The sequence below is a fragment of the Manis pentadactyla genome, chromosome 2 (genome assembly GCF_030020395.1).
Source record: "Manis pentadactyla isolate mManPen7 chromosome 2, mManPen7.hap1, whole genome shotgun sequence".
NCBI classification, from domain to species: Eukaryota; Metazoa; Chordata; class Mammalia; order Pholidota; family Manidae; genus Manis; species Manis pentadactyla.
In genome coordinates, this window is record NC_080020.1 from 2377328 (window position 1) to 2404035 (window position 26708).

A 26708-nucleotide genomic window follows, 5' to 3' on the forward strand; every position below is an offset into this window, starting at 1 on the left:
CATGTATCTTTTAGGTAGTGTTGGGGATCTTGAAACCTTGAATGGCCTACAAGGACATTCAAATGAAACAGACTAGTAAATTACACTTCAGTGCCTACTAGATTACTATATAGTTTTATGTTTACTTATTATTAAAGTAGTCTTCACATACTTCACACTGATACTTCCGCAGACTTTTATCTTATGGATAAATTTCAGATTTGCCTAAGCCTATTCTAAGATCTAGTGACATTTAAAATTGTTTAACTTATGAATGATAGCTATTTTTGTAAAGTTATTTTATAACAGAGAAAAATCATATGTAGGCAGAAGGTTTGAAGGGATATATATTTTGATGACACATTTCCTGTTTTTGCAGCCTTTCCTCTCTATGATTTAGCCTTGACATAAAACTTGGGCATGTTTACTTAGCAGTTAATGAATCTTTAAACATCAACATTTCTCTAAACTTTAAAACTAGAGCAGTAACCTCACCATATTTTAATGACGGGAACTTTATGAACTTTTGCTAGAAAGGTGGGCTTTTCAGACAGAAGTGCAAATTGAACTTACTTATAAATGACGTCTCTCCCAAGTAACCTCTACGTTTCAGAACGACATCCAGGAATTTGGAGTCCTCATTGACCACGTAATATTCCTTTTCAAAGGAGATCCATGCCCAGTTCAGACGAAACTGCTGCTTGGTTAACTTGTTTCCCCCTGGAAAACAAAAAAAAATTAGAGCTCCAGATTAGTGCTTTTTCGAATGAATGACTTTAAAAATTCTGCAGGCTTAAGAATCACTGTAACTATTGGTCTGATGCGCGAGGCCGGAGCATGTGCATGGAGATGCAGTTTACTGATCAGCGGTTCTTACACAGAAATGCAACAGCTGACATAATAATCTGTCACAAAATCCCTTGATCTAAGCAGGGAAAGAGGGTGAGGGGGAAAAACACGACCACCAGAAACAATTTAATTATGAAATCCAGGGTCCGAGTTGCAGGGTGACGCACTTGCCACAAGGTGCCGCTGGAGAGCAAGTGTTTTCCTATCAAGAAGGCGGCTACGCTCAAGATGCTGTTACACACACACACCACTTCACAAATACTTGCGTTGGTTCACTGAGCAACTGGGTGGAAGGCTTTAATTATAACCACTTGAGAAAAAACAAATACCCCTTCTCCGCCCCCCTGCCCCACTATATTGCACTCCATGCCTTGCAGCAAACAGACAGCTCTTTTCATGGCTGCGTTCTGCTCCGGAGAGCGGGCTTCCCCTCCCAGCGTCCTGCCTGGAGGCAGCCGCTGCCCGCCGGGAGGAAGCAAGCCTGGCGCTGAGCCCCGATGTGAAGGCTACTCCGCCAGGGAAATCACAGTCGGAAGGGGTGTCAGCTGATCACTCTGCACCCCACCCTCGCCGGCCTTTCATCTGCACCGACTATTTCAGAGCGAGGCGAGGTTTACCAACAAAGGCATCAGTGGTTCCTTTTAAGTAGTTCTGTGAAGGGGTGGAAAAAAGCCCCAACAGTAAACACAGCTAGAGGCATACTCTTCATCCCCGTTTCTCCTCTTCTACGTTCACATAAAGAGAGCTGCACTAGAGAAAAAGAAATGAGAGACACATCAAGACCTTAGACTGAGGGCAGAGTCTCCGCGAGGGGAAATGGGAAGCCAGCGAACGTGTGAAAGAATGTTCATCGTCGCCAGAAGTTTTCAGAAATATACTAAATGTACTAAAGATCAGAGAGAGGACAGCTACAGCCGAGGTTATGTAGGGAAACTGGCTTTCTTGTTTGTTGTTTGAATTATAAATTAGCACAAGCCTTTTAGACAGCTGCGTGGCCATGCGTGCAGGAGACGCAAAGAGGGTCACACCATGGGGTCCTATAAGTCCTTCTCTTGAGGCAAAACGTCTTTGTAAGGACCTCCTCATTGCAATATTTTCTGTAAGAGCCCCCAAACTAAAACTCTCAAGAGTGTACTATGTTGTGGCACATCAAACTGATGCACAATTATTCTGTCACTAAACAACAAATGTGATATTTTGTTGAAATATTCAAGACTCTTAAAAAACACAGAAACACATGGTATTGATGCTGGGAAGGTAGCAACGTGAAAATGCATTTCAAGGCGAAGTCCTTGGTGCTTGAAATTGATGGGATTACGGACCTTTCCATTTTTTAGTTAATTTTTATAATGTTAGGTTGGAGGGTAGGAAGTTTATTCCACATTGGTTCTTATGACCTGATGTTGCCTAACAGTTAGTTCCTAGACTCGGGCGATTCTGGAGAGGAGAGCCCCGGGGGCTGGGGGCTCCTCAGCCCTGGAATCCAAGGATCTTCTCACTTACCATCTTAGCTGCTGTCTGACTTCGAGCAAGTTCCTTCCCCAGACCTGCATTTCCTCCTCTGGAGGGTGCAGTGAGGGTAACACCATTCATGCCCATGTCTGCCGTGAGGGTCACGTGGGACAGCACAGTGTGGCACACAGAGGGCACCATTCAGCAAACGTGGGCTCACATCCGCCATGCATCCTGGCTGCGGACCGCTGGCTGACCCTCCGTAGGGTCAGGCCATCCTGGCCCAATCTGTGCACCCGGCCTTGTCCCCAGGCCCTTCGATCAGCCCGCTCCAAAGCCCGGCCAAGGGGCTTTGCTGCCCTATGGGTCTGCGCCTCCTGGCACCCTGCCCTCCTGGCACCCTGCCCTCCTGTGCAACACGGTGACGGCATCACGCCTCTGCGCACACTTCCGCTCCCACAGGCTGGCTCTCCAACCTCCTCGGAAGCCCCTGGCGGGGTTCCAGCCCCTCAGCCCGCTCACTGGCCGCTGTTCACTCCCCGACGGCCCTGTACACTTCTGCACTTGAGCAGGGTCCCCTCCGCGCTGCTGACTGTGCACACTTGCCGGCTGTATCGAATCATATACTCCTTCCCACCAGAGCTCCAGAGAGGCCATTCACCATTTCACTTGCCAACACTTGCTCTTACTGGCTGTAAAAATAGTTCTTAAATAATTGCATTTATGTTCTATTACTTGGAACATTTCTTTTAGAAAGTAATAGAAAAGAAAGAATCGAGTAACATTTCATCAGTTAAAGTATCACATAAAACATTTCTGGCATCTCAACTACTTCTGTGAAAACAGCTTCACGCCACGCTGCTCTCTCATTCGGACTGTGGTTCCGCCAGGCTCCAGACTCCACCCCGACTTCGCGCCCTGCCACGCCACTCCGGTCCTCCTCCACCCAAACGCCTGCAGCTGCACACCCCTCCTCTCCTGGCACAGAGACAGCCGGCCACGGGCGCCTTCGCACCCATTTCCAAACGTGACGGGTGCCTCTGCACGTGCCGTGTCCTCTGCCCAGCATGTGCGTAGCCTCCCCACTCCTAGCAGCCCGCTGGGGTCCCATCACTGCCTGCAGCTCAGGAAGCCTGGCTGAGCCTGCAGGTGCACCCCCTCTTTATCTCCAGGCAGAGTAACTGTGGTTCTTCATTTACCTGCACGTGTCTGCTTCTACCTGCCTGGCTCCCCAAGACGTGCACTGGCCAAGCCCATCCTCCAGCCTGCAAGTCCCATGTAGTGCCCGGGGCCCGACGAGGCTGGAGGACTTCCTCCCTGACTGAAGAAGCCTATGGAATCAGTATGCTTTTTAGGAGTAAAGGAGCTGCTTTTTAACTCCTGATTAACAGTTTTCAGTTGACAAGAAGCGCATACTCCAGTTTTATTTGACTTTGACTAATTACTACTGACTTGGTCACTCTTGTGTTCAACCAGTGAATTTTCAGGCTGTGTCTACTTCATTCCTTCTTTGTCCCTTCTATCCAAGAGGAAGACCAAACTGAACATATAGTTTCTCCATTTCTCTAAATTTGGACTTCTTAGCGAATTGCAAGATTTCATTATTTCCTGAAATGCTCCAGGAAAAATCAAACACGTTGAAGAACAGGGAGTCACGGATGCCTCCCTGCCTCTGTGAAAACAGCAGGTGCCCGTGCGAACCTCAGCGCGCTCCGGCTTTCAATCTGAGTCATTTTTCTCTACAATGCGGCCTGCGCCCCCGTACCCTAGATTCGTTCACTTTTCTGTCTGCCCACTCCGTTTTCCTCTGCTGTGACACAGGACAGGATGGCGGGGTTCACTTTGCTCACTGCTGGACACACGCCTAGTAATAAATCAGACACCCTAATGTCTTAGTTGAAGGCTACTCATAGTGATATAAGTGATATAGGCGCCATACACTCTATATAACTGTAACTGATTCAGTGCCAAGTCTTTTTAATATAATTATCTTTAATGACACTCAATCTAAAATCTCTTGCATACCTCTCTTCTTGAGCATTAAGTAAAGATTTTACTTATGAATGTGAATTACTGGAATTTGTGTTTAGCTAAGTGTCGCTTCCAGGGGTTATGATGACCCAAGGCTGTTGAGGCCTCCCGTCCATTAGCGGAGGTAATGGTTTTGGATGGTAGCCTCAGTGGTCATGGGATGGCTAATTTCATCTCTAGTTAAACATTTATAAAACTTATTTTCAGGTTGGTGTGTATGTTGCAGAAGGATGAGGGTCCAAGGTTTCTGGTGACACACAGCTCAGTAAGTTTGCTAGGATTCATGTCCACGGGTTTGAGATTTTATTTGAAGTAAAATTCAGAAACAACGCTGAGAAACTTTGCTTTGTAAAACAGTGACATGTTCCAAGGTAATTGTGTTAGATGCTTAGCATTCACTCAAATCAGGTATTTTAAAGTATATACTTCTTTAGTGAATGTGAAGTTGAGTGTGTAAACCTTAGCTCTGAGTAGAATTAAATACCACATGACTTCTGATTTATATGCACATGAATCCTATTGCATTTGAGAATTCGTAAGACCTTAGGTAAAACTTACTATGCGGGATGATGTAAGAATTTGAGGAACTGAGCTGTACTTTAACTCTGGTTGTTAAAACTGATCTTGCACTCAGCTAACATATGCCAGAGGAGCCATGCATATACAGGGGGGAAAGGCAGTCTTTTCAATAAATGATGTTGGGAAAACTGGGCAGTTGCATGCAAAAGAATGAAACTACATCACTGTGTTATTCCAGACACAGAAATAAATTCAAAGTGGATTAACAACTTAATATAAGACCTAAACCATGAAACTCCTAGAACAAAACCGAGACAGAAACCTCTTGAGCATTGGCATTAGTATTTTTTTCTGGGTGTGTCTCCCCAGGCAAGGGAAATAGAAGCAAAAATAAACAAGCCGGATGACATCAAACTAAAAAGCTTCTGCACAGAAAGGACACCACCAACCAAACAAAAAGGCGACCTGCTGAATGGGAGAAGATATTTGCAAATGATGTATCTGATAAGGGGCTGATATCCAAAGTACACAAAGAACTCCTACAACTCAACACCACAAATCAAATCATCAGATTAAAATGATGGGCAGAGGACCTGAATAGATATTTTTCCAAAGAAGACAGACAGATGGCCAACAGACACATGAAAAGATGCTCCACATCGCTAATTATCAGGGAAACGCAAATCAAAACCACAGCGAGATATCACCTCACACCAGTCAGAGCGGCTAATACCAACAGGACATGAAATAACAAGTGCTGGTGAGGATGCGGAGAAAAGGCAACCCTCCCGCACTGCTGGGGGGAATGTCAGTCGGTACATCCACTCTGGAAGGCGGTATGGAACTTCCTTAAAAACTCACAATGGAAATATCATATGACCCAGTAATTCCACTTCTGGGAATTTACCTGAAGAGCAAAATCATTAATTTGAAAAGGTATATGCACTCCTATTTTCATTGCTGCATTATTTATAATAACCAAAATATGGAAGCAACCTAAGTGTCCATCAGTGAGTGGATGAATGGATAAAGAAGATGTGGTACATAAACACAATGGAATCTCAGCCAGAAAAAAGAATGAAATGTTGTCCTTTGCAACAACATGGATGGACCTAGAGGGTATCATGCTCAGTGAAATAAGTCAGACAGAGAAAGACCAATACCATATGATTTTACTTACATGTGGAATCTACTAAAATATCAACCAAACAAACCAAAGTAGACTTAGAAACACTGCGAACAGATTGGTGGTTGCCCTAGGTGGGTGGGGTGGGGAAACAGATCAAGGAGGAGAAAATTAGTGATAATGTTTGGTATCTTGATCTGGGTGATGGCTACCTGAACGTACACATTTGCCAAAAGTCATCAAGCTATACTCTGAGATTTTTGCATTTTATTGTGTGTACCTCAATGAAAACAGAAAAGAAATGAAAACCGACCTTGCACAATTGGACGCTATACTTCGTCTAAAGAATGGACAGTCCTGGTATTTATTCATTTATTGCATACCATGTAAACTCCTCTAAAACCTCAGTGCATGGGAATAATCATTAAATGATGATACTTTTAATAACAGTAATACAGCTTACTGACTGTGAAATTTTAGGTGAAGTCGAACAACTTAAAAAACTGACAAATTGTTACTTCCCCGTGATCCTTCGCTTTTCTAAAATAGGTTCTGTCATCCATGATGCGCAAGGAGGCAGCCGCGACGTCTCGCTGGGACAAATTAAAGTAACTTGTGTCATAAATCCTTACAACAGGTGCCTGACAGCTGCTAACCACACTCCTCAGCACTTTGTCCCCAAACCCTAACACTAAGGCCATTAAGGTTTTGATGAAAAGACCTCTTCTGAACTTTTCCAGCTGGTCTGCAGGCTTCTTCCTTTGCTTTTTCAATGGGAACTCAGCAGGTTTTTTTTTCTTTAGAATAACAAAGAATCACAACCTTCAATTAGCCCTCCCGAGGACTGAGGCTGCCTGATTTCTCTAAAGACAAAGGATTCTTCTTCCATAGGAAAACTAGGGTCACAGCACTGACTTGTGCTTCGTGAAGGGTAATTTCTGGGCGCCCATTAAGTTTTGACAACTATATTTTTTTCCAAAATATTTTGACATGTTATTTTCTTGGTAAAAAGTGAGTTACCAATAGAAAATAATTCTACTGGTAATATCTTTCTAGCTTGCTACGATTTTCTAGTTTCTAAAATTCCACTTGCCCAGAGTCAGTTTCAGCATGAAGGGCAAATATACAGCTACTTTACAAAGCTGTATATCGTCCTTTAAATCGACAGTAGAAACATTGGTATTAGAAAGATTAAGATAACCATATTGCCTGATGTATTGGGAAGTCTTCTCTTCGAAGGTAAGGACAGTGGTTAGCAGCCGTGCAGTTACCATCAGCACCGGTACAACTGTGGTAAGAATCAAACACTAAAGTTAAAATCAGGGATTTATGTGCCTGCCGTTCCTGTGCTAGGAAGAGCTCTTAAGCTTTGCTTCGCCTTAGAATCTTCCACGTGAAAATCACCGAGCACTCCTGGAATCCTGCCTCCCGGCCCTGAAAGTCAGGTGGATTTTACGGTGTACTAAGACCCCCGGGCGCAAGGCTGAGTCAGCCTGCCTCCTAAACATCCCTCCCGCTGCCCGCTTGCGCTGACCACAGTGGGGGAGACGGCACAGGGCACGGGGAGCGTGCGGGAGCCGGGAATGGGGGGGCACTGATCAGGAGCGTGGGGCGTCCTGAGAGTGAGAGTTTACTTTACCCTGAGGGCATCCGAGACAAACTCAGGGAAGAGGGAGGGTGCAAATGGGACCTGAGGGACGTGGTGATGTTTGAACACCCAGAGAGATGCGCCCAGGGGGACTCAGGTATTCCTGGAAGATTAAGAATAAGAACAGAGATAAGAAATCCAGGAAAAAAGGAACTTCAAGAAATTCAGTTTGGTAGGAGTTCAGGACCTTTACTAAATATTTCCTTCTCTTTTTTCTATGTAAGTGATTGGATTTTAAAGACAAAGAGGGATGATCAAGGTGCATTTACACCTGCCCTGGGGGAAGGAGGAAGGTGCTGATCTTGGAGACCCAGACACCCAGAGATAAGGAATCTTGACCTAAGGGCAGCTGTGTCTTTCTTTGACTGACGAGGCCCCAGAAGAATTGGGAGGCAACTGGAAAAACTGCAACAGATTTTATAATTTTGTAGATGACTTATAATGCCAATGATTGCTTTAGTCCAATAGTAAGCCATTCGAAACCTGCTTTCGATGATTGACACTTCCTCCCCCATTCTGCACACGCCCAGCCCCGCTGTTCCCAGGACTCTACAGGAACCGAAAGAGGCGGCCCAGAAGTGTCAGGTCCACAAAGAAACACAGAAAATACATAAAGAAATGCATAGCAAGTGAAGCAATGTGAGAAAGGCCCAGAGGTGGAAGGAAATGGCACAGCAGACTGACCTCCACTGGGTACTCACACTCACTTCCCCGGGCTGTTCTCGGGAACACACCCCTGAGCCCATCCTCCGTACTCAAAAGCAGACGTGGAGCTGGGCCATCTTGGTGAGTGTCGTGGCAGCGACATGGAACGGACTAGTTCACAGCCCACCCTCTATTCTGCTGTGGGCTCTGAGGACCAGAAGTTGCCAGGTGATGCGGCGGCAGGGATGGAGCTGGCAGACATACCAAGGCTCACCTGGAGAGCTGGGCTAGCACATCCCCGTCGCCACAGGCAGCGCTGCTCCTCAGCGACCTGGTGGGCCACATCGGTATCCAAAGTGGGTACACAATGCGTTTTTGCACCTGAGATTCCAACTTCCTGAATTCCTATTCATCTACTGAACCAGACAGTGGTAGACAGTCAACCCTCATTCTTCCTGGATTCTGTATTTGCAAGTCCGCCTATTCACCAAAATTTATCTGTAGCTCCAAAACCGATACTCCTGGTGTTTTGTGCTCATTCACAGACACTACAGGGCAGCTTTGAAACATTTCCATCACCTGCTGCTCTGCCCTCCTGTTTCAGCTCTCATAGTGGAAGCAGTGTCCTTCTCTCAGTCTATTTAGCGGCACATTTCTCACATCTTTGTGCTTTTTCTTGGTGATTTTGCTGATGAAAATATCCCACAGTCATAGTGCCAAGTGCTGTCCAGGGTTCCTAAGCTGTGACATGCCTTACAGAGAAAACACATGTTAGATAAACTTGCTCAGGCACAAGTTACAGTCCTGTTGGCTGTGAGCCCCTGTTTAATGAATCTACAACATACATTCAATACGATGTCTTTAAACAGAGACACGCAAAACAGGGTCATGTATTGACTGGTTAGTAAGATGTTATGACCAAGGCTTGCAGTGAAACTATCTCTGATTTTCCCTTAGGAGCAATCATTCTGTATTTGCAGAAGTTTTATGCAACACAACTACCTCAAATAAAGGGAATTAATCGTATTTACACAATAGAAGTTACAATAAGGTAAAGACCAGGCAAAATGGAGAACAAAGTCTGGAAAACTGTTCTGCCTCCGCACATATCTTGCCTCCCTTTACCCAACTCCTTCCCTGGCACATGCCCAGGAGTGTGATAAGGGACCCTCACGGCACTCTCACGTGGCACATAGGCAGCAGGCTGCAGACACAGGTGCGGCCCGGGGGTGAAGGTGCGGCCCTACTTGGCTCCCTGCCACACCCTGAGAATACGCACAGAGAATTTATAGGACAATTTTTAGTCTATAGGAAAATAGGATGAATTCTGATGCAGGAATACCCCTAAACCCACCGGAGAATCTTAGGAAGATTTGTTCTGGAATCTCAGTGTAAGCAGCAGCCCATGTTGGGGTTCATGCCCATCTAGGCTTGTTTGGGGACCTGGAGTGACAGACCTGATGGAAGCTGTTTTTCTTGGGTTCCAAGGCACTTAGGGAGAGAACTCACTGTGATGGAAATGTGTGTGTCAGGCACCACAGTGTGGACTCTGTTCACTCTTAAACCCCGGAGCAAAACAGGGGTTCAGAGTGCCGTGAAGGGTCGTCACGCATTCCTAACTTGTGCCTGGGCTCCTGGAGGAATGTCTGAATCCGAGGAAAAGGGAAAACCAGAAGCAGAAATGTAAAGGGAGGCGCAGTGAGTGCCTTTTTCATGCCCAGTTCCCCACAGTGCTCCGCAGGGCATCCTTTTCCTTTACCGCAGGTAACAGCAAAGCTCAGGGCACAGCTCTGGCGCCGCGGGCAAGGGGAGCCGGGGGGGCTGGACAGAGGAGGGGACTCCTGACGGGGCTCTGGCGATACCGTGGGACTGGGCTTACTGAGGAGAACACCTTGCTCCGGCCCGACCAACCCAAAGCGGCCCCACGCAGGTGCTCCCCCATCCTGAGCCTCAGCCAACCGGAACCCACAGAGCACAGGGGTGAACTGGCTGGATGTCGGCTTGGCGGCTCGGCCTTGCAGACTGAAAATGCTTGGAAAGGAGGGCGGACACAGTGGGGCCGCCCGTGGTCAAGGTGCTTTGGTGACATGTTTACCATCCCAATGTATCTCACAATAACCCGACAAGTTCAGCATTTCCACACTCTATGGATGACATAAACGGCTGTCATCAAGTTAAATAACTTTAAATTCCTAAGCATGCACGGGAATGTGGGATTCAAATGCAGCCTGCTAGTGTAGGTCCTATACTTCCTCTGGTAAGCAGGTTACCTCATTCAGGTGAGTATCTATTTCCAGGCAACCCTAGCCTGACTTAACTTCACCTGTGAGTGGGTGATACTGCACAGAAGCAGCCCTGAGGACCTGAACGTGTTTCCCCGAACCATCAGCAAACCCTCTCGTGCTCATGGATGGCGAGGTGGACAAACGTCAGAATTAAGTGGAAAAACAAAGAGTGTGCAGGATAGTTTATTTGAGACCAAATCAGAGGACAATGAACACAAACTAAGGGCAAGGCCCCTTGTTTTATGAATGAAGCTGGGGCCGTAGCCAAAAGCCAGGGAACCCGGAAGGGAAGCGTTCTCCCAAGGCTGGCTGATGTCCTCCCTCAGGCCACAGCGGGGTCAGACAGACAAGCCCGAGCCTGCAGAAAGCTCCCACATCCTCTCAGTGTGACCCTGGCCCCAGCTCCATCCCAAGGCAAATAAAAAGGAAGGAGAATGTGCTGTTTTCATCCTTGCACCAGAAAGAAAAGAAAATGGGGAGAGGCCTGAGGTTACAGCTCCCAACCTAGGACTTAAAAATGTGTCCTTACTCAACCCAGATTGAATGGTGCAATCCTTTGCTTAATTAACTAGACGTTTAAACCCCCGTGGAATGGAAGCCTTCACTGTTGCTGCGCATGCCTAGGATAAGGAATTCAGGTGTGCGTCCCCGGAGGGCGGGGGACAAGGGACACACGTGATGGCGAGGTGAACTCTCGTTCACAGCAGGCGCGTTATGGGATGGTCACGTGCAACCCAAATCCAAAGCTCACTTAGCTGTCTTGATGCTGTAACATGAGTGGCTGAGGACAAATTTTTTCTGAAAATGAGTGTGCCACCGTGTCTTAAACAAGCACACAAATGAATTCAAATAATTATGTTTGTGAGCCATACAAATACACGTACACTCAGTGTTTTGAGATCTACAGTGAGCCCTGGTTTGCATCCTTTCTCACTGTCCTGTTTCACCGAGATGCAGAGGCAGGGACGGGAACGACAGACAAAGCATCTTTTTGCAGAAGGGGGTCAGTTCCAAGGAGTTTTCACTCCTCACGTGGCTGTCTTTCTATTGAACAGGCTGTGATCGCAAATCCTGTTCTTAAGCAGGAGTCATAAAAATTGTGTGCTTACAGTGATAGGAAACTATGAAATACATATATTTTTTACATTTGGGAAGGACTTGATTTAAAACATTTCCTATTGAAATATCATTGATATGCAATATTATAGTGGTTTCAAGTATACAACATAGTGATTTGGGGAAGGATTTAGTTTTTTCTGCTTAAAGCAGCCTGGAAAGAATTTTCTATCGTATTTTTCCCATTCACAAAGACAAGTACAAAATAAAAAAACCTACTTTCATAGAAACAATAACTGCTTTACCGAAAGCTGAATTAAGTGTGTCAAGAAGATCCACACCCTCTCCTGCCTCTGGGGAATGGAAAAAACACAGAATAAAACACCTGGCGGAGCAGGACTTCATGCGTGCGCTGCCTGAAGCAACACATACATTTATTAGATCTCTGGCACACATTCTTAAAATAAACTTAATAGCCTTCAGGTCTCTGTTTAAACCAGAGCCTAATTCCCTCTGTGGCGCCAGACATCTCCCCCCACCCCAAGGAGGCTCTGCAGGAAAATGAAAGTGGCTCTCTGAGCACCTCCCAGAGTAACCGGTTTAGCACCATTTAGTTAATTCCCTGTAAAGTCAGGTCATTTTCTAATTCCTATTTGTCTAACAGCTCCATGCTCGTTACTATGGGATGCAGCCATTATAATTGCCAAGGATTACAGCTGGCACTGTATTTTGGATTACCTTTTGCAAATGTATTACATTCATGTTGAGAAAACAAAACAAACCCAGAAGTGCCTTCATCTGACAAAAGAAACTTTTAAAGTCTAACTTGTTTCTGTTGTTACCAAAATCGAAACTAGATGCCTGGGATGGAGGGATGGAGGGGAGAAAGTAGCACAAAAACCATTCTATGAATTAAAAAGGTGGAGGGTGTTTAACATGGAACCCTAGCATGTTAGAGCTGTAGGAGACCTCCCTGAAGATGTTTCTAGATTAACCTGTTGTTATTATTGTTTTTAAATCTGAGCCAGTAACATGGTCACAGCAGCAAGTTTTGGAAGTTTTAGATTGCGAGACTTAAAATTTAAAAGAAATATGTGGGACCAGATCTGGTTTCCTGGCTATTGCTCCTGTGCCAAACTAAAAAAAAACCTTCTCTTTGATGTTTGTCAAGGAAAGAGCGAGGGAAGGAGGGAAGGACAGGGTGAAGAAGACCATCAATGCCATGCATTTGGTTTCCACACCTTCTTTTCATTTATTTCAGATTAGTTTTACAAAGCTATAGCTTTTATACTTAATTTGTATATTATTTCATCAGTCCAACCCTTTGCGGACTGCTCTGATCTCCTTCAAATGATGCCGGCGCTACAAACACGGGCCTCCTTGCTGATTTTACTGTCTCCGATTAACATAAAAGCCAACCTTTTACATACTTAGCTGCCAAAAGAAAAAAAAATACACAATCAGAATAAAAAGGCAAGCTGTTATGGTCTTGGAGCACTAGACCTTGTAGGAAAAAAATGTAAGCCCTTTAGAGCAATGTGCTTTTGGACCAGAGCTCACGGCACACGTTATGAAGCGATGGCTCACATAGTCCTTTCTGGAAGTCTTGGACTCCAGTAAGATGGCAAACCAAATACCCCACATAAACTATAATAGGAAATGGAGGGCACACTAGTGAGCATGCTGTACCAGGGGCTCAGAGGAGGGACGCTGGAGGGACGCTGACGCATGGTGTCACTGGGAGGGGAAGGAACCCCAAGAATACAGGGGCAGAAGGACAGCGTTGTGTGGGCAACGATAAAATTGTCCAGCTTCGTAGGTGTTTGTGGAAGCAAAGCGGAGAAGGAGATAAACTGAGAAGCTGACAGAGGAAACAGGGTGGAAAAAGACATAATTGGAATTTTGTTTTAAGAAATATTAATTAGGTAGAATTATTCAAGGATTCATTAGAATGAGGATGGACTGGGACTCAGAGATATCATTCCCAAATAACCCCCAAATTAGATTTTCTGCCAGTGGAGGAGAAAGCCTGCATTATGATACAAATGAACCTACCAACACTGTCGTAGAGAAATGAAAGTTCTGTCCACAATAAAAGAGGAATATTAAAATTTACCCATGAACAAATGAAATGGCTAACCGAACGCCCACCGTGAGGAGCCAGTATATTGGGCACAAACTTCCGCCACACTGCCGCATCAAAGGATCCCTTATTAAAATAATATGTGGATGGAAGTCAAGAAAAAAGGACCCTATCCTCCACTGAATTTTAGCAGAAAGGTCTACAGTCAATATTTTTTAATAAGTATGTTTTTAAAAGGCACTGATGTCTTTATAAACTTTTGAAAACTAAGTGTTCCATTTGAAAAAACTTACAAATACTGTTGCTTTCAAACTAAAAGCAACATTCTGGTTAGAAAGAGCTTAAAAAATGTGTTTAATTCACTAGTCGTGTCTGTTTAAACGATCTTTTCTTTTTACTGAGAGAAAAATATATTCGTAGTAATCAGAATTCATTATAAGTAGCAATAATAAGGTATTTCAGTTATCTGTCAGTGGCCTTCTGAATTAAAAACTTTTAAATAAATATTACCAGCAATCTTTATGAGTGATTTTCGTAGTAAGTATTATGCACAATAAAACGGGGTGAGAAACTAAGAACTTTATTTGAACATACTAAGATTTAGGCACTCTATGTATTCAGGGTTTGAAAATCAGGCCTTGGAGGCGGAGCCAACATGGCGGCGTGAGTAGGACAGTGGGAATCTCCTCCCAAAAACATATATACTTTTGAAAATACAACAAACACAACTAGCCCTAAAAGAGAGACCAGAAGACGCAGGACAGTGGCCAGACTGCAGCTACACCAGCGAGAACCCAGCGCCTGGTGAAAGGGGTAAGATACAAGCCCCGGCCTGCGGGACCCGAGCGCCCCTCCCCCCAGCTCCCGGCGGGAGAACAATAGGCAGAGCGGGAGGGAGACGGAGCCCAGGACTGCCGAACACCCAGCCCCAGCCATCCGGGCCAGAGCGCAGACACAGTGCGTGCCCAGGGGGCCCTGGATACTGGGAGAACAGGGAGTAAGACCTCTGAGCGGGTGCTGAAGCTGATGCCCCTGTGACAAAGAAAAGCGGGGGCTTTTTGACAGTCTTAAAGGGACAGGGACTTAACAGCTTGACGGAAAAAACCCAGGTCACAGTACAGCAGCTGGAAATTACAGGGAAAACCGGGTGCACTAACCCCCTGGGCAACAGCTCTGAGACCCCTCACGGAGGCAAACAGTCAAGCAGCCCCCTCATCCATCACCCCACCGGGCGCTGCGAAAGCAGAGAAGCAGCCTGAGACAAATTCCGCCCACAGAAAGGGAAATTTCTCCCTCCCGGCCAGGCAAGACACAAAGACCCACTCTACACGCAATTACCCAACACAAGCCACTAGGGGTCGCAGTTGCCCCAGTAAAGAAAGGCCAGTAGTAAGTGAAAATTTTGGCCCTCCCAGCTGACAGTCAATAGCACCTGTCAACATGAAAACGCAAAAAAATATGACCCAGACAAGACTAACCCAGACAGCTTCGGCATCTGCTACATCTTCCCCTGAGAAGGAATCTGGGGAGATAGATTTAGCCAGTCTACCTGAAAAAGAATTCAAAACAAAGGTCATAACTATGCTGATGGACTTGCAGAGAAATATGCAAGAACTAAGGAAGGAGAATTCAGAAATAAAACAAGCTCTGGAAGGACTTCAAAACAGAATGGACGAGATGCAAGAGACCATTAATGGACTAGAAAACAGAGAACAGGAACGCAGAGAAGCTGATGCAGAGAGAGATAAAAGGATCTCCAGGAATGAAAGAATTTTAAGAGAGCTGAGTGATCAATATAAAAGAAATAATATAAGAATCATAGGCATTCCAGAAGAAGTAGAGAGAGAAAAGGGGATAGAAAATGTCTTTGAAGAAATAATTGCTGAAAATTTCCCCAAACTAGGGGAAGAAATGGCCTCTCAGACCACAGAGGTACACAGAACTCCCATGACAAGGGATCCAAGGAGGGCAACACCAAGACACATAATAATTAAAATGGCAAAGATCAAAGACAAGGACAAAGTATTACAAGCAGCCAGAGAGAAAAAAAAGGTTACCTACAAAGGAAAACCCATCAGGCTATCATCAGACTTCTCAACAGAAACCCTACAGGCCAGAAGAGAATGGCATGATATACTTAATGCAATGAAACAGAAGGGCCTCGAACCAAGACTACTGTATCCAGCACGAATATCATTTAAATATGAAGGAGGGATTAAACAATTCCCAGACAAGCAAAAGTTGAGGGAATTTGCCTCCCACAAACCACCTCTACAGGGCATCCTACAGGGACTGCTCTAGATGGGAGCACTCCTAAAAAGAGCACACAACAAAACACCCAACATATGAAGAAGGGAGGAGGAGGAATAAGAAGGGAGAGAAATAAAGAATCATCAGATTGTGTTTATAATAGCTCAACAAGCGAGTTAAGTTAGACAGTAAGACAGTAAAGAAGCTAACCCTAAACCTTTGGTAACCACAAACTTAAAGCCTGCAATGGCAATAAATTCATACCTCTCAATAATCACCCTAAATGTAAATGGACTGAATGAACCAATCAAAAGACACAGAGTAATAGAATGGATAAAAAAGCAAGATCCATCCATATGCTGCTTACAAGAGACTCACCTCAAACCCAAAGACGCGCACAGACTTAAAGTCAAGGGATGGAAAAAGATATTTCAAGCAAACAACAGAGAGAAGAAAGCAGGTGTTGCAATTCTGGTATCAGACAAAACAGACTTCAATATAAAGAAAGTAACAAAAGACAAAGAAGGACATTACATAATGATAAAGGGCTCAGTCCATCAAGAGGATATAACCATTATAAATATATATGCACCCAATACAGGAGCACCAACATACCTGAAACAAATATTAACAGAACTAAAGGAGGAAATAGAATGCAATGCATTCATTCTAGGAGACTTCAACACACCACTCACTCCAAAGGACAGATCCACCAGACAGAAAATAAGTAAGGACACAGAGGCACTGAACAACACACTAGAACAGATGGACCTAATAGACATCTACAGAACTCTACATCCAAAAGCAACAGGATACACATTCTTCTCAAGTGCTCATGGAACATTCTCCAGAATAGACCACATACTAGGACACAAAAAGAGCCTCAGTAAATTCCAAAAGATTGAAATCCTACCAACCAACTTTTCAGACCACAAAGGCATTAAACTAGAAATAAACTGTTCAAAGAAAGCAAAAAGGCTCACAAACACATGGAGGCTAAACAACACGCTCCTAAATAATCAATGGATCAATGACCAAATCAAAATGGAGATCCAGCAATATATGGAAACAAATGACAACAACAACACTAAGCCCCAACTTCTGTGGGACGCAGCAAAAGCAGTCTTAAGAGGAAAGTATATAGCACTCCAAGCATATTTAAAAAAGGAAGAGCAATCCCAAATGAACGGTCTAATGTCACAACTATCAAAATTGGAAAAAGAAGAACAAATGAGGCCTAAGGTCAGCAGAAGGAGGGACATAATAAAGATCAGAGAAGAAATAAATAAAATTGAGAAGAATAAAACAATAGCAAAAATCAATGAAACCAAGAGCTGGTTCTTCGAGAAAATAAACAAAATAGATAAGCCTCTAGCCAGACTTATTAAGAGGAAAAGAGAGTCAACACAAATCAACAGTATCAGAAATGAGAAAGGAAAAATCACAACAGATCCCGCAGAAATACAAAGAATTATTAGAGACTACTATGAAAACCTATATGCTAACAAGCTGGGAAACCTAGGAGAAATGGACAACTTCCTAGAAAAATACAACCTTCCAAGACTGACCCAAAAAGAAACAGAAAATCTAAACAGACCAATTACCAGCAATGAAATTGAAGCGGTAATCAAAAAACTACCAAAGAACAAAACCCCCGGGCCAGATGGATTTACCTCGGAATTTTATCAGACATACAGGGAAGACATAATACCCATTCTCCTTAAAGTTTTCCAAGAAATAGAAGAGGAGGGGATACTCCCAAACTCATTCTATGAAGCTAACATCACCCTAATACCAAAACCAGGCAAAGACACCACCAAAAAAGAAAACTATAGACCAATATCCCTGATGAACATAGACGCAAAAATACTCAACAAAATTTGAGCAAACCGAATTCAAAAATACATCAAAACCATCGTACACCATGACCAAGTGGGATTCATCCCAGGGATGCAAGGATGGCACAACATTCGAAAGTCCATCAATATCATCCACCACATCAACAAAAAGAAAGACAAAAACCACACGATCATCTCCATAGATGCTGAAAAAGCATTTGACAAAGTTCAACATCCATTCATGATAAAAACTCTCAGCAAAATGGGAATAGAGGGCAAGTACCTCAACATAATAAAGGCCATCTATGAAAAACCCACAGCCAACATTATATTGAATAGCGAGAAGCTGAAAGCATTTCCGCTGAGATCGGGAACTAGACAGGGATGCCCACTCTCTCCACTGTTATTTAACATTGTACTAGAGGTCCTAGCCACGGCAATCAGACAAAACAAAAAAATACAAGGAATCCAGATTGGCAAAGAAGAAGTCAAACTGTCACTATTTGCAGATGACATGATACTGTACATAAAAAACCCTAAAGACTCCACCCCAGAACTACTAGAACTGATATCGGAATACAGCAAAGTTGCAGGATACAAAATCAACACACAGAAATCTGTGGCTTTCCTATATACCAACAATGAACCAACAGAGAAATCAGGAAAACAACTCCATTCACAATTGCATCCAAAAAAATAAAATACCTAGGAATAAACCTAACCAAAGAAGTGAAAGACTTATATTCTGAAAACTACAAGTCACTCTTAAAAGAAATTAAAGGGGACACTAACAGATGGAAACGCATCCCATGCTCATGGCTAGGAAGAATTAATACCGTCAAAATGGCCATCCTGCCCAAAGCAATATACAGATTTGATGCAATCCCTATGAAACTACCAGCAACATTCTTCAATGAACTGGATCAAATAATTCAAAAATTCATATGGAACCACCAAAGACCCCGAATAGCCAAAGCAATCCTGAGAAAGAAGAATAAAGTAGGGGGGATCTCACTCCCCAACTTCAAGCTCTATTATAAAGCCATAGTAATCAAGACAATTTGGTACTGGCACAAGAACAGAGCCACAGACCAATGGAACAGACTAGAGAATCCAGACATTAACTCAGACATATATGGTCAATTAATATTTGATAAAGGAGCCATGGACATACAATGGCGAAATGACAGTCTCTTCAACAGATGGTGCTGGCAAAACTGGACAGCTACATGTAGGAGAATGAAACTGGACCATCGTCTAACCCCATATACAAAAGTAAACTCAAAATGGATCAAAGACCTGAATGTAAGTCATGAAACCATTAAACTCTTGGAAGAAAACATAGGCACAAACCTCTTAGACATAAACATGAGTGACCTCTTCTTGAACATATCTCCCCGGGCAAGGAAAACAACAGCAAAATGAGTAAGTGGGACTATATTAAGCTGAAAAGCTTCTGTACAGCAAAAGACACCATCAATAGAACAAGAAGGATCCCTACAGTATGGGAGAATATATTTGAAAATGACACATCCGATAAAGGCTTGACGTCCAGAATATATAAAGAGCTCACACGCCTCAACAAACAAAAAACAAATAACCCAATTAAAAAATGGGCAAAGGAACTGAACAGACGGTTCTCCAAAAAAGAAATACAGATGGCCAACAGACACATGAAAAGATGCTCCACATCGCTAATTATCAGAGAAATGCAAATTAAAACTACAATGAGGTATCACCTCACACCAGTAAGGATGGCTGCCATCCAAAAGACAAACAACAACAAATGTTGGCGAGGCTGTGGAGAAAGGGGAACCCTCCTACACTGCTGGTGGGAATGTAAACTTGTTCAAACATTGTGGAAAGCAGTATGGAGGTACATCAAAATGCTCAAAACAGACATACCATTTGACCCAGGAATTGCACTCCTAGGAATTTACCCTAAGAATGCAGCAATCAAGTATGAGAAAGACCAATGTACCCCTATGTTTATCGCAGCACTATTTACAATAGCCAAGAATTGGAAGCAACCTAAATGTCCATCGATAGATGAATGGATAAAGATGTGGTACATATACACAATGGAATACTACTCAGCCATAAGAAAAGGGCAAATCCAACCATTTGCAGCAACATGGATGGAGCTGGAGGGTATTATGCTCAGTGAAACAAGCCAAGCGGAGAAAGAGAAATACCAAATGATTTCACTCATCTGTGGAATATAGGAACAAAGGAAAAACTGAAGGAACAAAACAGCAGCAGAATCACAGAACTCAAGAATGGACTAACAGGTACCAAAGGGAAAGGGACTGGGGAGGATGGGTGGGTAGGGAGGGATAAGGGGGGGAGAAAAAGAGGGGTATTAAGATTAGCATCCATAGTGGGATGGGAGAAAGGGGAGGGCTGTACAACACAGAGAAGACAAGTAGTGATTCTACAACAGTTCGCTATGCTGATGGACAGTGACTGTAAAGGAGTATATAGGGGGGACCTGGTATAGGGGAGAGCCTAGTAAACAAAGTATTCGTCATGTAAGTGTAGATTAATGATTAAAAAAAAAAATGCAGTTCCTATGTGGTGACCTCTAATGAGTTCTACACAATGATATAAAGGACATATAAAAGTGTAGGCAAAGGGTCTGTTTGTGTTTATACAGAGGATCAAAGCCTAATTGGGCTACCCCGAAAATGATCTAAGAAACGATATGAAAGAGAACTTCCAACATCAGCACTCTCGGGAAGACTCATGCCAGAAGATGATCATCAAAAAACCCCAACAAAGATCCACGCACTGCTACAGCTGTAGATGCACTCATCCCACCAGCTCCTGGACTTGCCATGGGAATGAAGGAGATATCTAAGCTGGCCTGTGCATACAGTAAAACAACAAATTTGACTGGATCTATACTGTTGGAACTCAACCAAGAATTAGGAGAAGTGCAAATTGTAGCGCTCCAAAATCTTACAACTACAGACTATTTACTGTTAAAAGAACATATGGGATGTGAACAGTGCCCAGGAATGGGTTGTTTTAATTTGTCTGATTTTTCTCAAACTACTCAAATTCAGTTAGATAATAACCATCATATCATTGATAAGTTTTCACAAATGCCTAGGGTGCCTAACTGGTTTTCTTGGTTTCACTGGAGATGGCTGGTAATTACAGGTATGCTTTGGTTATGTAACTATACTCCTATTATGTTAATGTGTGTGCGCAATTTAAGTAGTAGCTTAAAATCTGTACATGCTGAAGTTACTCTACAAGAAGATATGTCAAAGAAATAATCAATCTTCCCATGTTTTCTCCCGCCTGCTACTTCTATAGCTTTTCTTCTTTCTTCCTAATTACAACGAATTCTTAAATAGAATTCGTGCCTCATATCAAATTTACCGAGTATCATAACTCCTCCAAGTGGTAAAGATACCTCAAGACAAATGCTGGGCATAGAAGCCACAGGGCATAAATATGCAAAGAAATAAAAAGCTAACCATTTCAAACAATAAGGCTTCTCTCTCACTTACCAACTTAACATTTCCCTGTATGGCCCCGGAAGATGACTGGTTAGCCAGAGACGGGTAAGATTCCTCAAGGGAGGAACAACCTAAGACAGGCACAGTCGCAGGGGGGTCATCAGGTGAGAAATTGGGGATCAACAGAGGTGAGGCTTAGAACCTCACCCCCCCTGTTCTGAGAGAAATCTTCTGCATATGTGGATGTTTTATTGCCCTTGTCTAGCTTGGATTAACACATAGTCTACAGGCACACACCTGATCATCTACATTTGCTCTCTTACAACACTAAACTATGTTTTCTACCTTTATGTTGTATCTACCTACCACTTCAGCATCTTATTAAAAATAATAAAGAGAGAAATGTGGTATCCACATATAAATCAAGTATAAAAATCAAATGTGTATTCATATTTGAACTGACTGTTTATAGTTCATAATGCATGAGCAAAACCAAAAGTTTCTGTGATGACTGCCCTTGTACTGTTCACCATGTAACTTATTCACTATGTAAGAATTTGTTCTCCATGTAAGAACTTGTTCGTTATGCTTCAGAAGATTGGAGACTGACGAAAATTAGGCTTGGGGTGGATTAATGATTGTGCATTGAGCATTGACTCCCCTATACAGAATTTTATTGTTGTTAACAACCATTTGATCAATAAATATGAGAGATGCCCTAACAACAACAACCAAGAAAAAGTACACACTTCCAATTGTAAAATAAATAAGCAACCGGGATGTAATGTATAGCATAAGGAATATAGTCAAAATATTGTAACAACTTGGTATGGTGATAGCTGGTACTTAGAATTATCTTGTATATAAATGTTGAATCACTGTGTTGTACACCTGAAACTAATGTAATGTAATACTGTGTGTCAACTACCCTTCAATAAAAAATAATTATCTAAAAAAAAAAAAAAAAGAAAATCAGGCCTTATGTAAATGTACATAAATTCTGAAGTTCTAACAATTTTTTTTCAGTCATTAAGAAAATGGTGTGAAAGAAGATACTCAGAGAGCTCATTTATTCTGAGCAGTAAAAAGAAACAATGACTGGTTTTCTTGGAGGAGGTTTGGATCTAAGTGTCTATTTGGTAAAGATCCAAGTGCATACCAGGGGAAAAGTGTCTCCCTCTCTTTCTCCTTAAGAAGAAAATGAGGTTCTGTGTATCAGTGCGACAAAATTCTCTTTTAGGCCAAGATAAACCACACTTCCCTTCATCTGGTTAATAATATTCAATGCTGCTGGCATTTTATGAATGTTCTGAGGATCTGAGACAATGATCACTGCGAAGAATTCATGGGCTGCAGAAGCCTTTTTAAGGCATACTTGGAAAGCCAATACACTGACTTCACAGCTCACAGTGTGTCTGAACCGGCAGTTCTCAACGGCGTGGGGAAGTAACGATTCTCCCCTCAAGGGGACGTTTGGCAATGTTGGTGACATTTTTCATTGTCACAATGGGGGGTGGGAGGGGAAGCTACTGGTATCTAGTGGTTAGTGATCAGGCGTCCTTCAATTCACAGGTCAGACCCTCCCCCAGCAAAGAATTAGGATTATCTGGCCCCAAAAGTCAATCATGCTGAGAAACCCTGGTGTAAACTTACTATATTCCGACATACGGTATATATAACCTAACATACACATGCCATCTGACTTTCCCCCATAAATCCCACGTCTTCTTATGAATTGATAATTCATGTGGTCAAATGATAACCCTTCCTCTTCTTTTTACTTAAATACGCAGAACTTTTCAAATCCATCATTGACGTGAAAGAGTTTCCAGTACATAGAGTTCTCTTGCTGCAGGAAGTAGATGAGCTGAAGTTTTCCTACTCAAGGTTTACGGCTCGTCCTCTGGGAAGTTAGGGGTGAGGGTCTCTAAAAATGTACCCAGCTGGGCCCAGGTGATGGTGAATGCAGGACTTGGATCTTAGTATGAAATCCAGTATGTGGGTAATGACTGCCGCTCCAGAGTTTCTCAGGGGAGTAGGCTTCCCCCTGACACCTTTGAGGGGAGAGTACGAGGTGGGAGGCTTCCTGGGGCCACGGGAGGAAGGCCAAACCTGGGCCCTGAACTCGGGTCGCCTGGCTGTCCGCCTTCTTGTGGCTGAAAGGAGAAATGCCACAATCCCAAATGTACATGTGTGCTGGTGCGTATACACATGTTCGTGCACGCACACACCTTTACTTTTGCTTTCACAAAGAATTAAAACACTGTTTTAAAATGCTACCCAAAAATACAGAACACACAGCCTTTCACATGGCTCTCTATTGCACAGTTTAAGGAAGCCGTTCCCAATATAGGTTACTTCGATTCTTGTTTTTCCTGTATGTTAATAGCTATTAGGTATTAAAATACCATTCTGAGGCCACTGAGAGCGAAATAGCCTCAGATTAAGCGGTGCATGCAGGATTCTTTATTGCAGCAACTCCTAGGGTCTTTTCCATGGGAATGTGCGCTGAGCATGTTCAAGGGAGGGACTGCAGTGTTTCCCAGTCTCATTTCATCAGGGAACCCATTCCTGAGGGCATCCTGTGAGCCTGTTCTGCAGAATCCACTCTAGGACGCGTTGGCTACAAGTACAAACCATTCAAACCCTGCCCGTGAGCAGACAGTCTTGCATGGTGTCAATCACATGCAAGTACCATCATTTTTGTTTGTCCACATTTGACCCCCAAAGTTGGAATTGTTCTTCATGATTTTGAGGAACAAAAACCAGTAAAATGAAGGGATCTGGCCTCCTGTCAGCTATACAAATTCTGGTTCAAGGCCCTTCCGCTTCCTAATCTGAATGGTAAAGTAAATACATTGGTTTGCTCAATGCAGAGAAAACTAAACCAGGTCCCGGGACACAACCGACTCTGGAGCCCACGTCTCTTGTTGGAGAAACAGGCTTTGCTTTTTCTCTGGCTCACAGTACAGTGCCCCAGCCCTGGTTTTTAATTAGTCAACTGTGGAATCAGATGTCAGAAGAGACCAAGCTGAGGATTTTGGCCAGAAAAATCCAAAGAGCACAGCCGAAATCACCAACAATATACAACGAGCCAGGTCAGCCTCCCATTGTCAGTGGGACCTCCCTCCCTGGATATCTGAACCCTCGGATCTGCCCGACTCTGATAAGGGATTTAAGGGCTTACTAAGAAGAAAGCTGCTGAAGCTGTTAAAACAACCAGCTCGGAAGGAAGGCCTACGCTGGGTTTTGGAAAGAGGATAACGCTGCAACAGGAACTTGAAGGCTGATACACAGATAAAAAGTCTGAAAGCACGTTGTTCTCCAGTCTGTACGTCTTCCTCACCCTGATCAGTGACTACTTCCCATGAGAACGTCAATAAATACTAACAGCTCTGTACTCATCAATTTTAGAAGGCGGCAGGAAGACATCTTCGAGTCATGGACTCTCATATCAACCCATTGCTCTAATAATAATACACACTTCTACTCCATGTAAGAATTTGTTCGTTATGCATCAGAAGATTGGAGACTGATGAAAATTAGGCTTGGGGTGGATTAATGATTGTACATTGAGTATTGACCCCCCTATACAGAAATTTATTGTGGTTAACAACTATTTGATCAATAAATATGAGAGATGCCCTCACAAAATATATATATATATATATATATAAACACACTTCCAATTGTAAAATAAATAAGTAACCGGGATGTAATGTATAGCATAAGGAATATAGTCAAAATATTGTAACAACTTGGTATGGTGATACCTGGTACCTAGAATTATCATGTATAGAAATGTTGAATCACTGTGTTGTACACCTGAAACTAATGTAATGCAATACTGTTGTCAACTACCCTTCAATTAAAAAAAAAAAAAAATACACACTTCTCCTGGAAAACATCTTTGATTTGCTGAGAAACCAAATTAAAATGAAAATTGTTAATTACCTCTACTACTGGGTTATGTGTGTATGGAGCTGTATAGGTAGGTACCAGGCGCTCTGGAGATGTAGGGCAACAAACCTACACACTTCGGGCCCTCAAGGCACTGAAACGAAAACATCTTTATAAGAGAAAATGCACACAAACCAAAAACCAGATCACAGGTACTTTTTCCAGAATAATAGAAAAACTATCTTTCAGAAATAGAGAAGATTTTCAGAATGTTTTCTTAGGAGAGGAAAGTCTCATAAATATCTTTTAGTATCTTACCGATAATAAAGTGAATGAAATGGAGGGCGCCTATATTCCTTCTGCATTTTACTCTCTGGTCTCCCTTCTGTCAATATGGAAAGGCCCTGACAGGTGGAGCATGGGGCTGTAGGGGCGAGAAAGGGCCCATTCACTGCCAGGATGTGAATTTGGCACAGGGGCCGAAACAGAGACTCACTGTGGGAGGGCGGGAAGGGAAGCAGATGGGGAAATGAGGGGGGCAGACACACGCGGGCAGGCAGGTCCTGTTTTGGCCCCCAACTCTGTTCCAAGAACATGGATAAAACCCCAGCACTGACCCCCCTCGGCTTCCTGGGCTCAATCTGTGCCCACGACACGGGGGAATATGACAGCTTCCCTGTACACAGGATGGTCCCAGAAAATGCCTGAATTAGCAGGCCAGCCTAGACTTCTTAGGTCAACAGAGGAGAAGAAGGGGGCAGGAGATGAAGAATATTTTTTGATTGAAAATGTTGTCCCTTCTTAATATTTTCTAAAGGGACACAATATGAGGAAACCACTGAAGAAAGGGATACCTCTTGACCTTTATAAGCAGTCATCCCAAAACGGAAAATAAAGAATATTACGCAATGCTAGGGAATATACCCAAGTATGGGATGGAAGTCCCAGTAACTTTATTTAAATGAGGCATGGAGAGGGGCGGAAGATGGCGGCGTGAGTAGAGCAGCGGAAATCTCCTCCCAAAACAACATATATCTATGAAAATATAACAAAGACAACCCTTCCCAGAATAAAGACCAGAGGACACAGGACAATATCCAGACCACATCCGGACCTGAGAGAACCCAGCGCCTCGCGAAGGGGGTAAGATACAAGCCCCGGCCCCGCGGGAGCCGAGCGCCCCTCCCCCCAGCTCCCGGCGGGAGAAGAGCAGGCAGAGCGGGAGGGAGACGGAGCCCAGGACTGCCGAGCACCCAGCCCCCGCCATCCGGGCCAGAGTGCAGACACAGTACGTGCCCAGGGGGCCCTGGATGCTAGGGAAACAGGGCAGCAAGAACAGTGAGCAGGCACTGGAGGCTGGGCGACAGAGGACATAAGAAAAGCGCGCGACCATTTTTTTTTTTGCTTTTTTGCTGTTTTGTTTTGGCGAGCGCTGTTTGGAAGTCTTAAAGGGATAGGGAACCCAATACTAGGGAAACAGGGCAGAAAGACCGGTGAGCAGAGGCCTGAGGCTGGCACCGGAGAATAAAGAAAAACGAACGACCACCTTTTTTTTAAATTAAAAACATTTTTTTTTT

The 26708-nt window shown here is 43.6% G+C and overlaps 1 protein-coding gene across 1 annotated transcript in view; it reads right to left on the reverse strand.

The window, feature by feature from the left end:
* The window catches only part of FREM2 (FRAS1 related extracellular matrix 2), a 155314-nt gene that overhangs the window by 78085 nt on the left and 50521 nt on the right, over positions 1 to 26708 (reverse strand). Inside the window, exon 3 of the mRNA XM_036904922.2 lies at positions 553 to 699. Within this exon, the coding sequence (XP_036760817.2) occupies positions 553 to 699 (147 nt within the window). The remainder of the gene's footprint in view (positions 1 to 552; positions 700 to 26708) is intronic.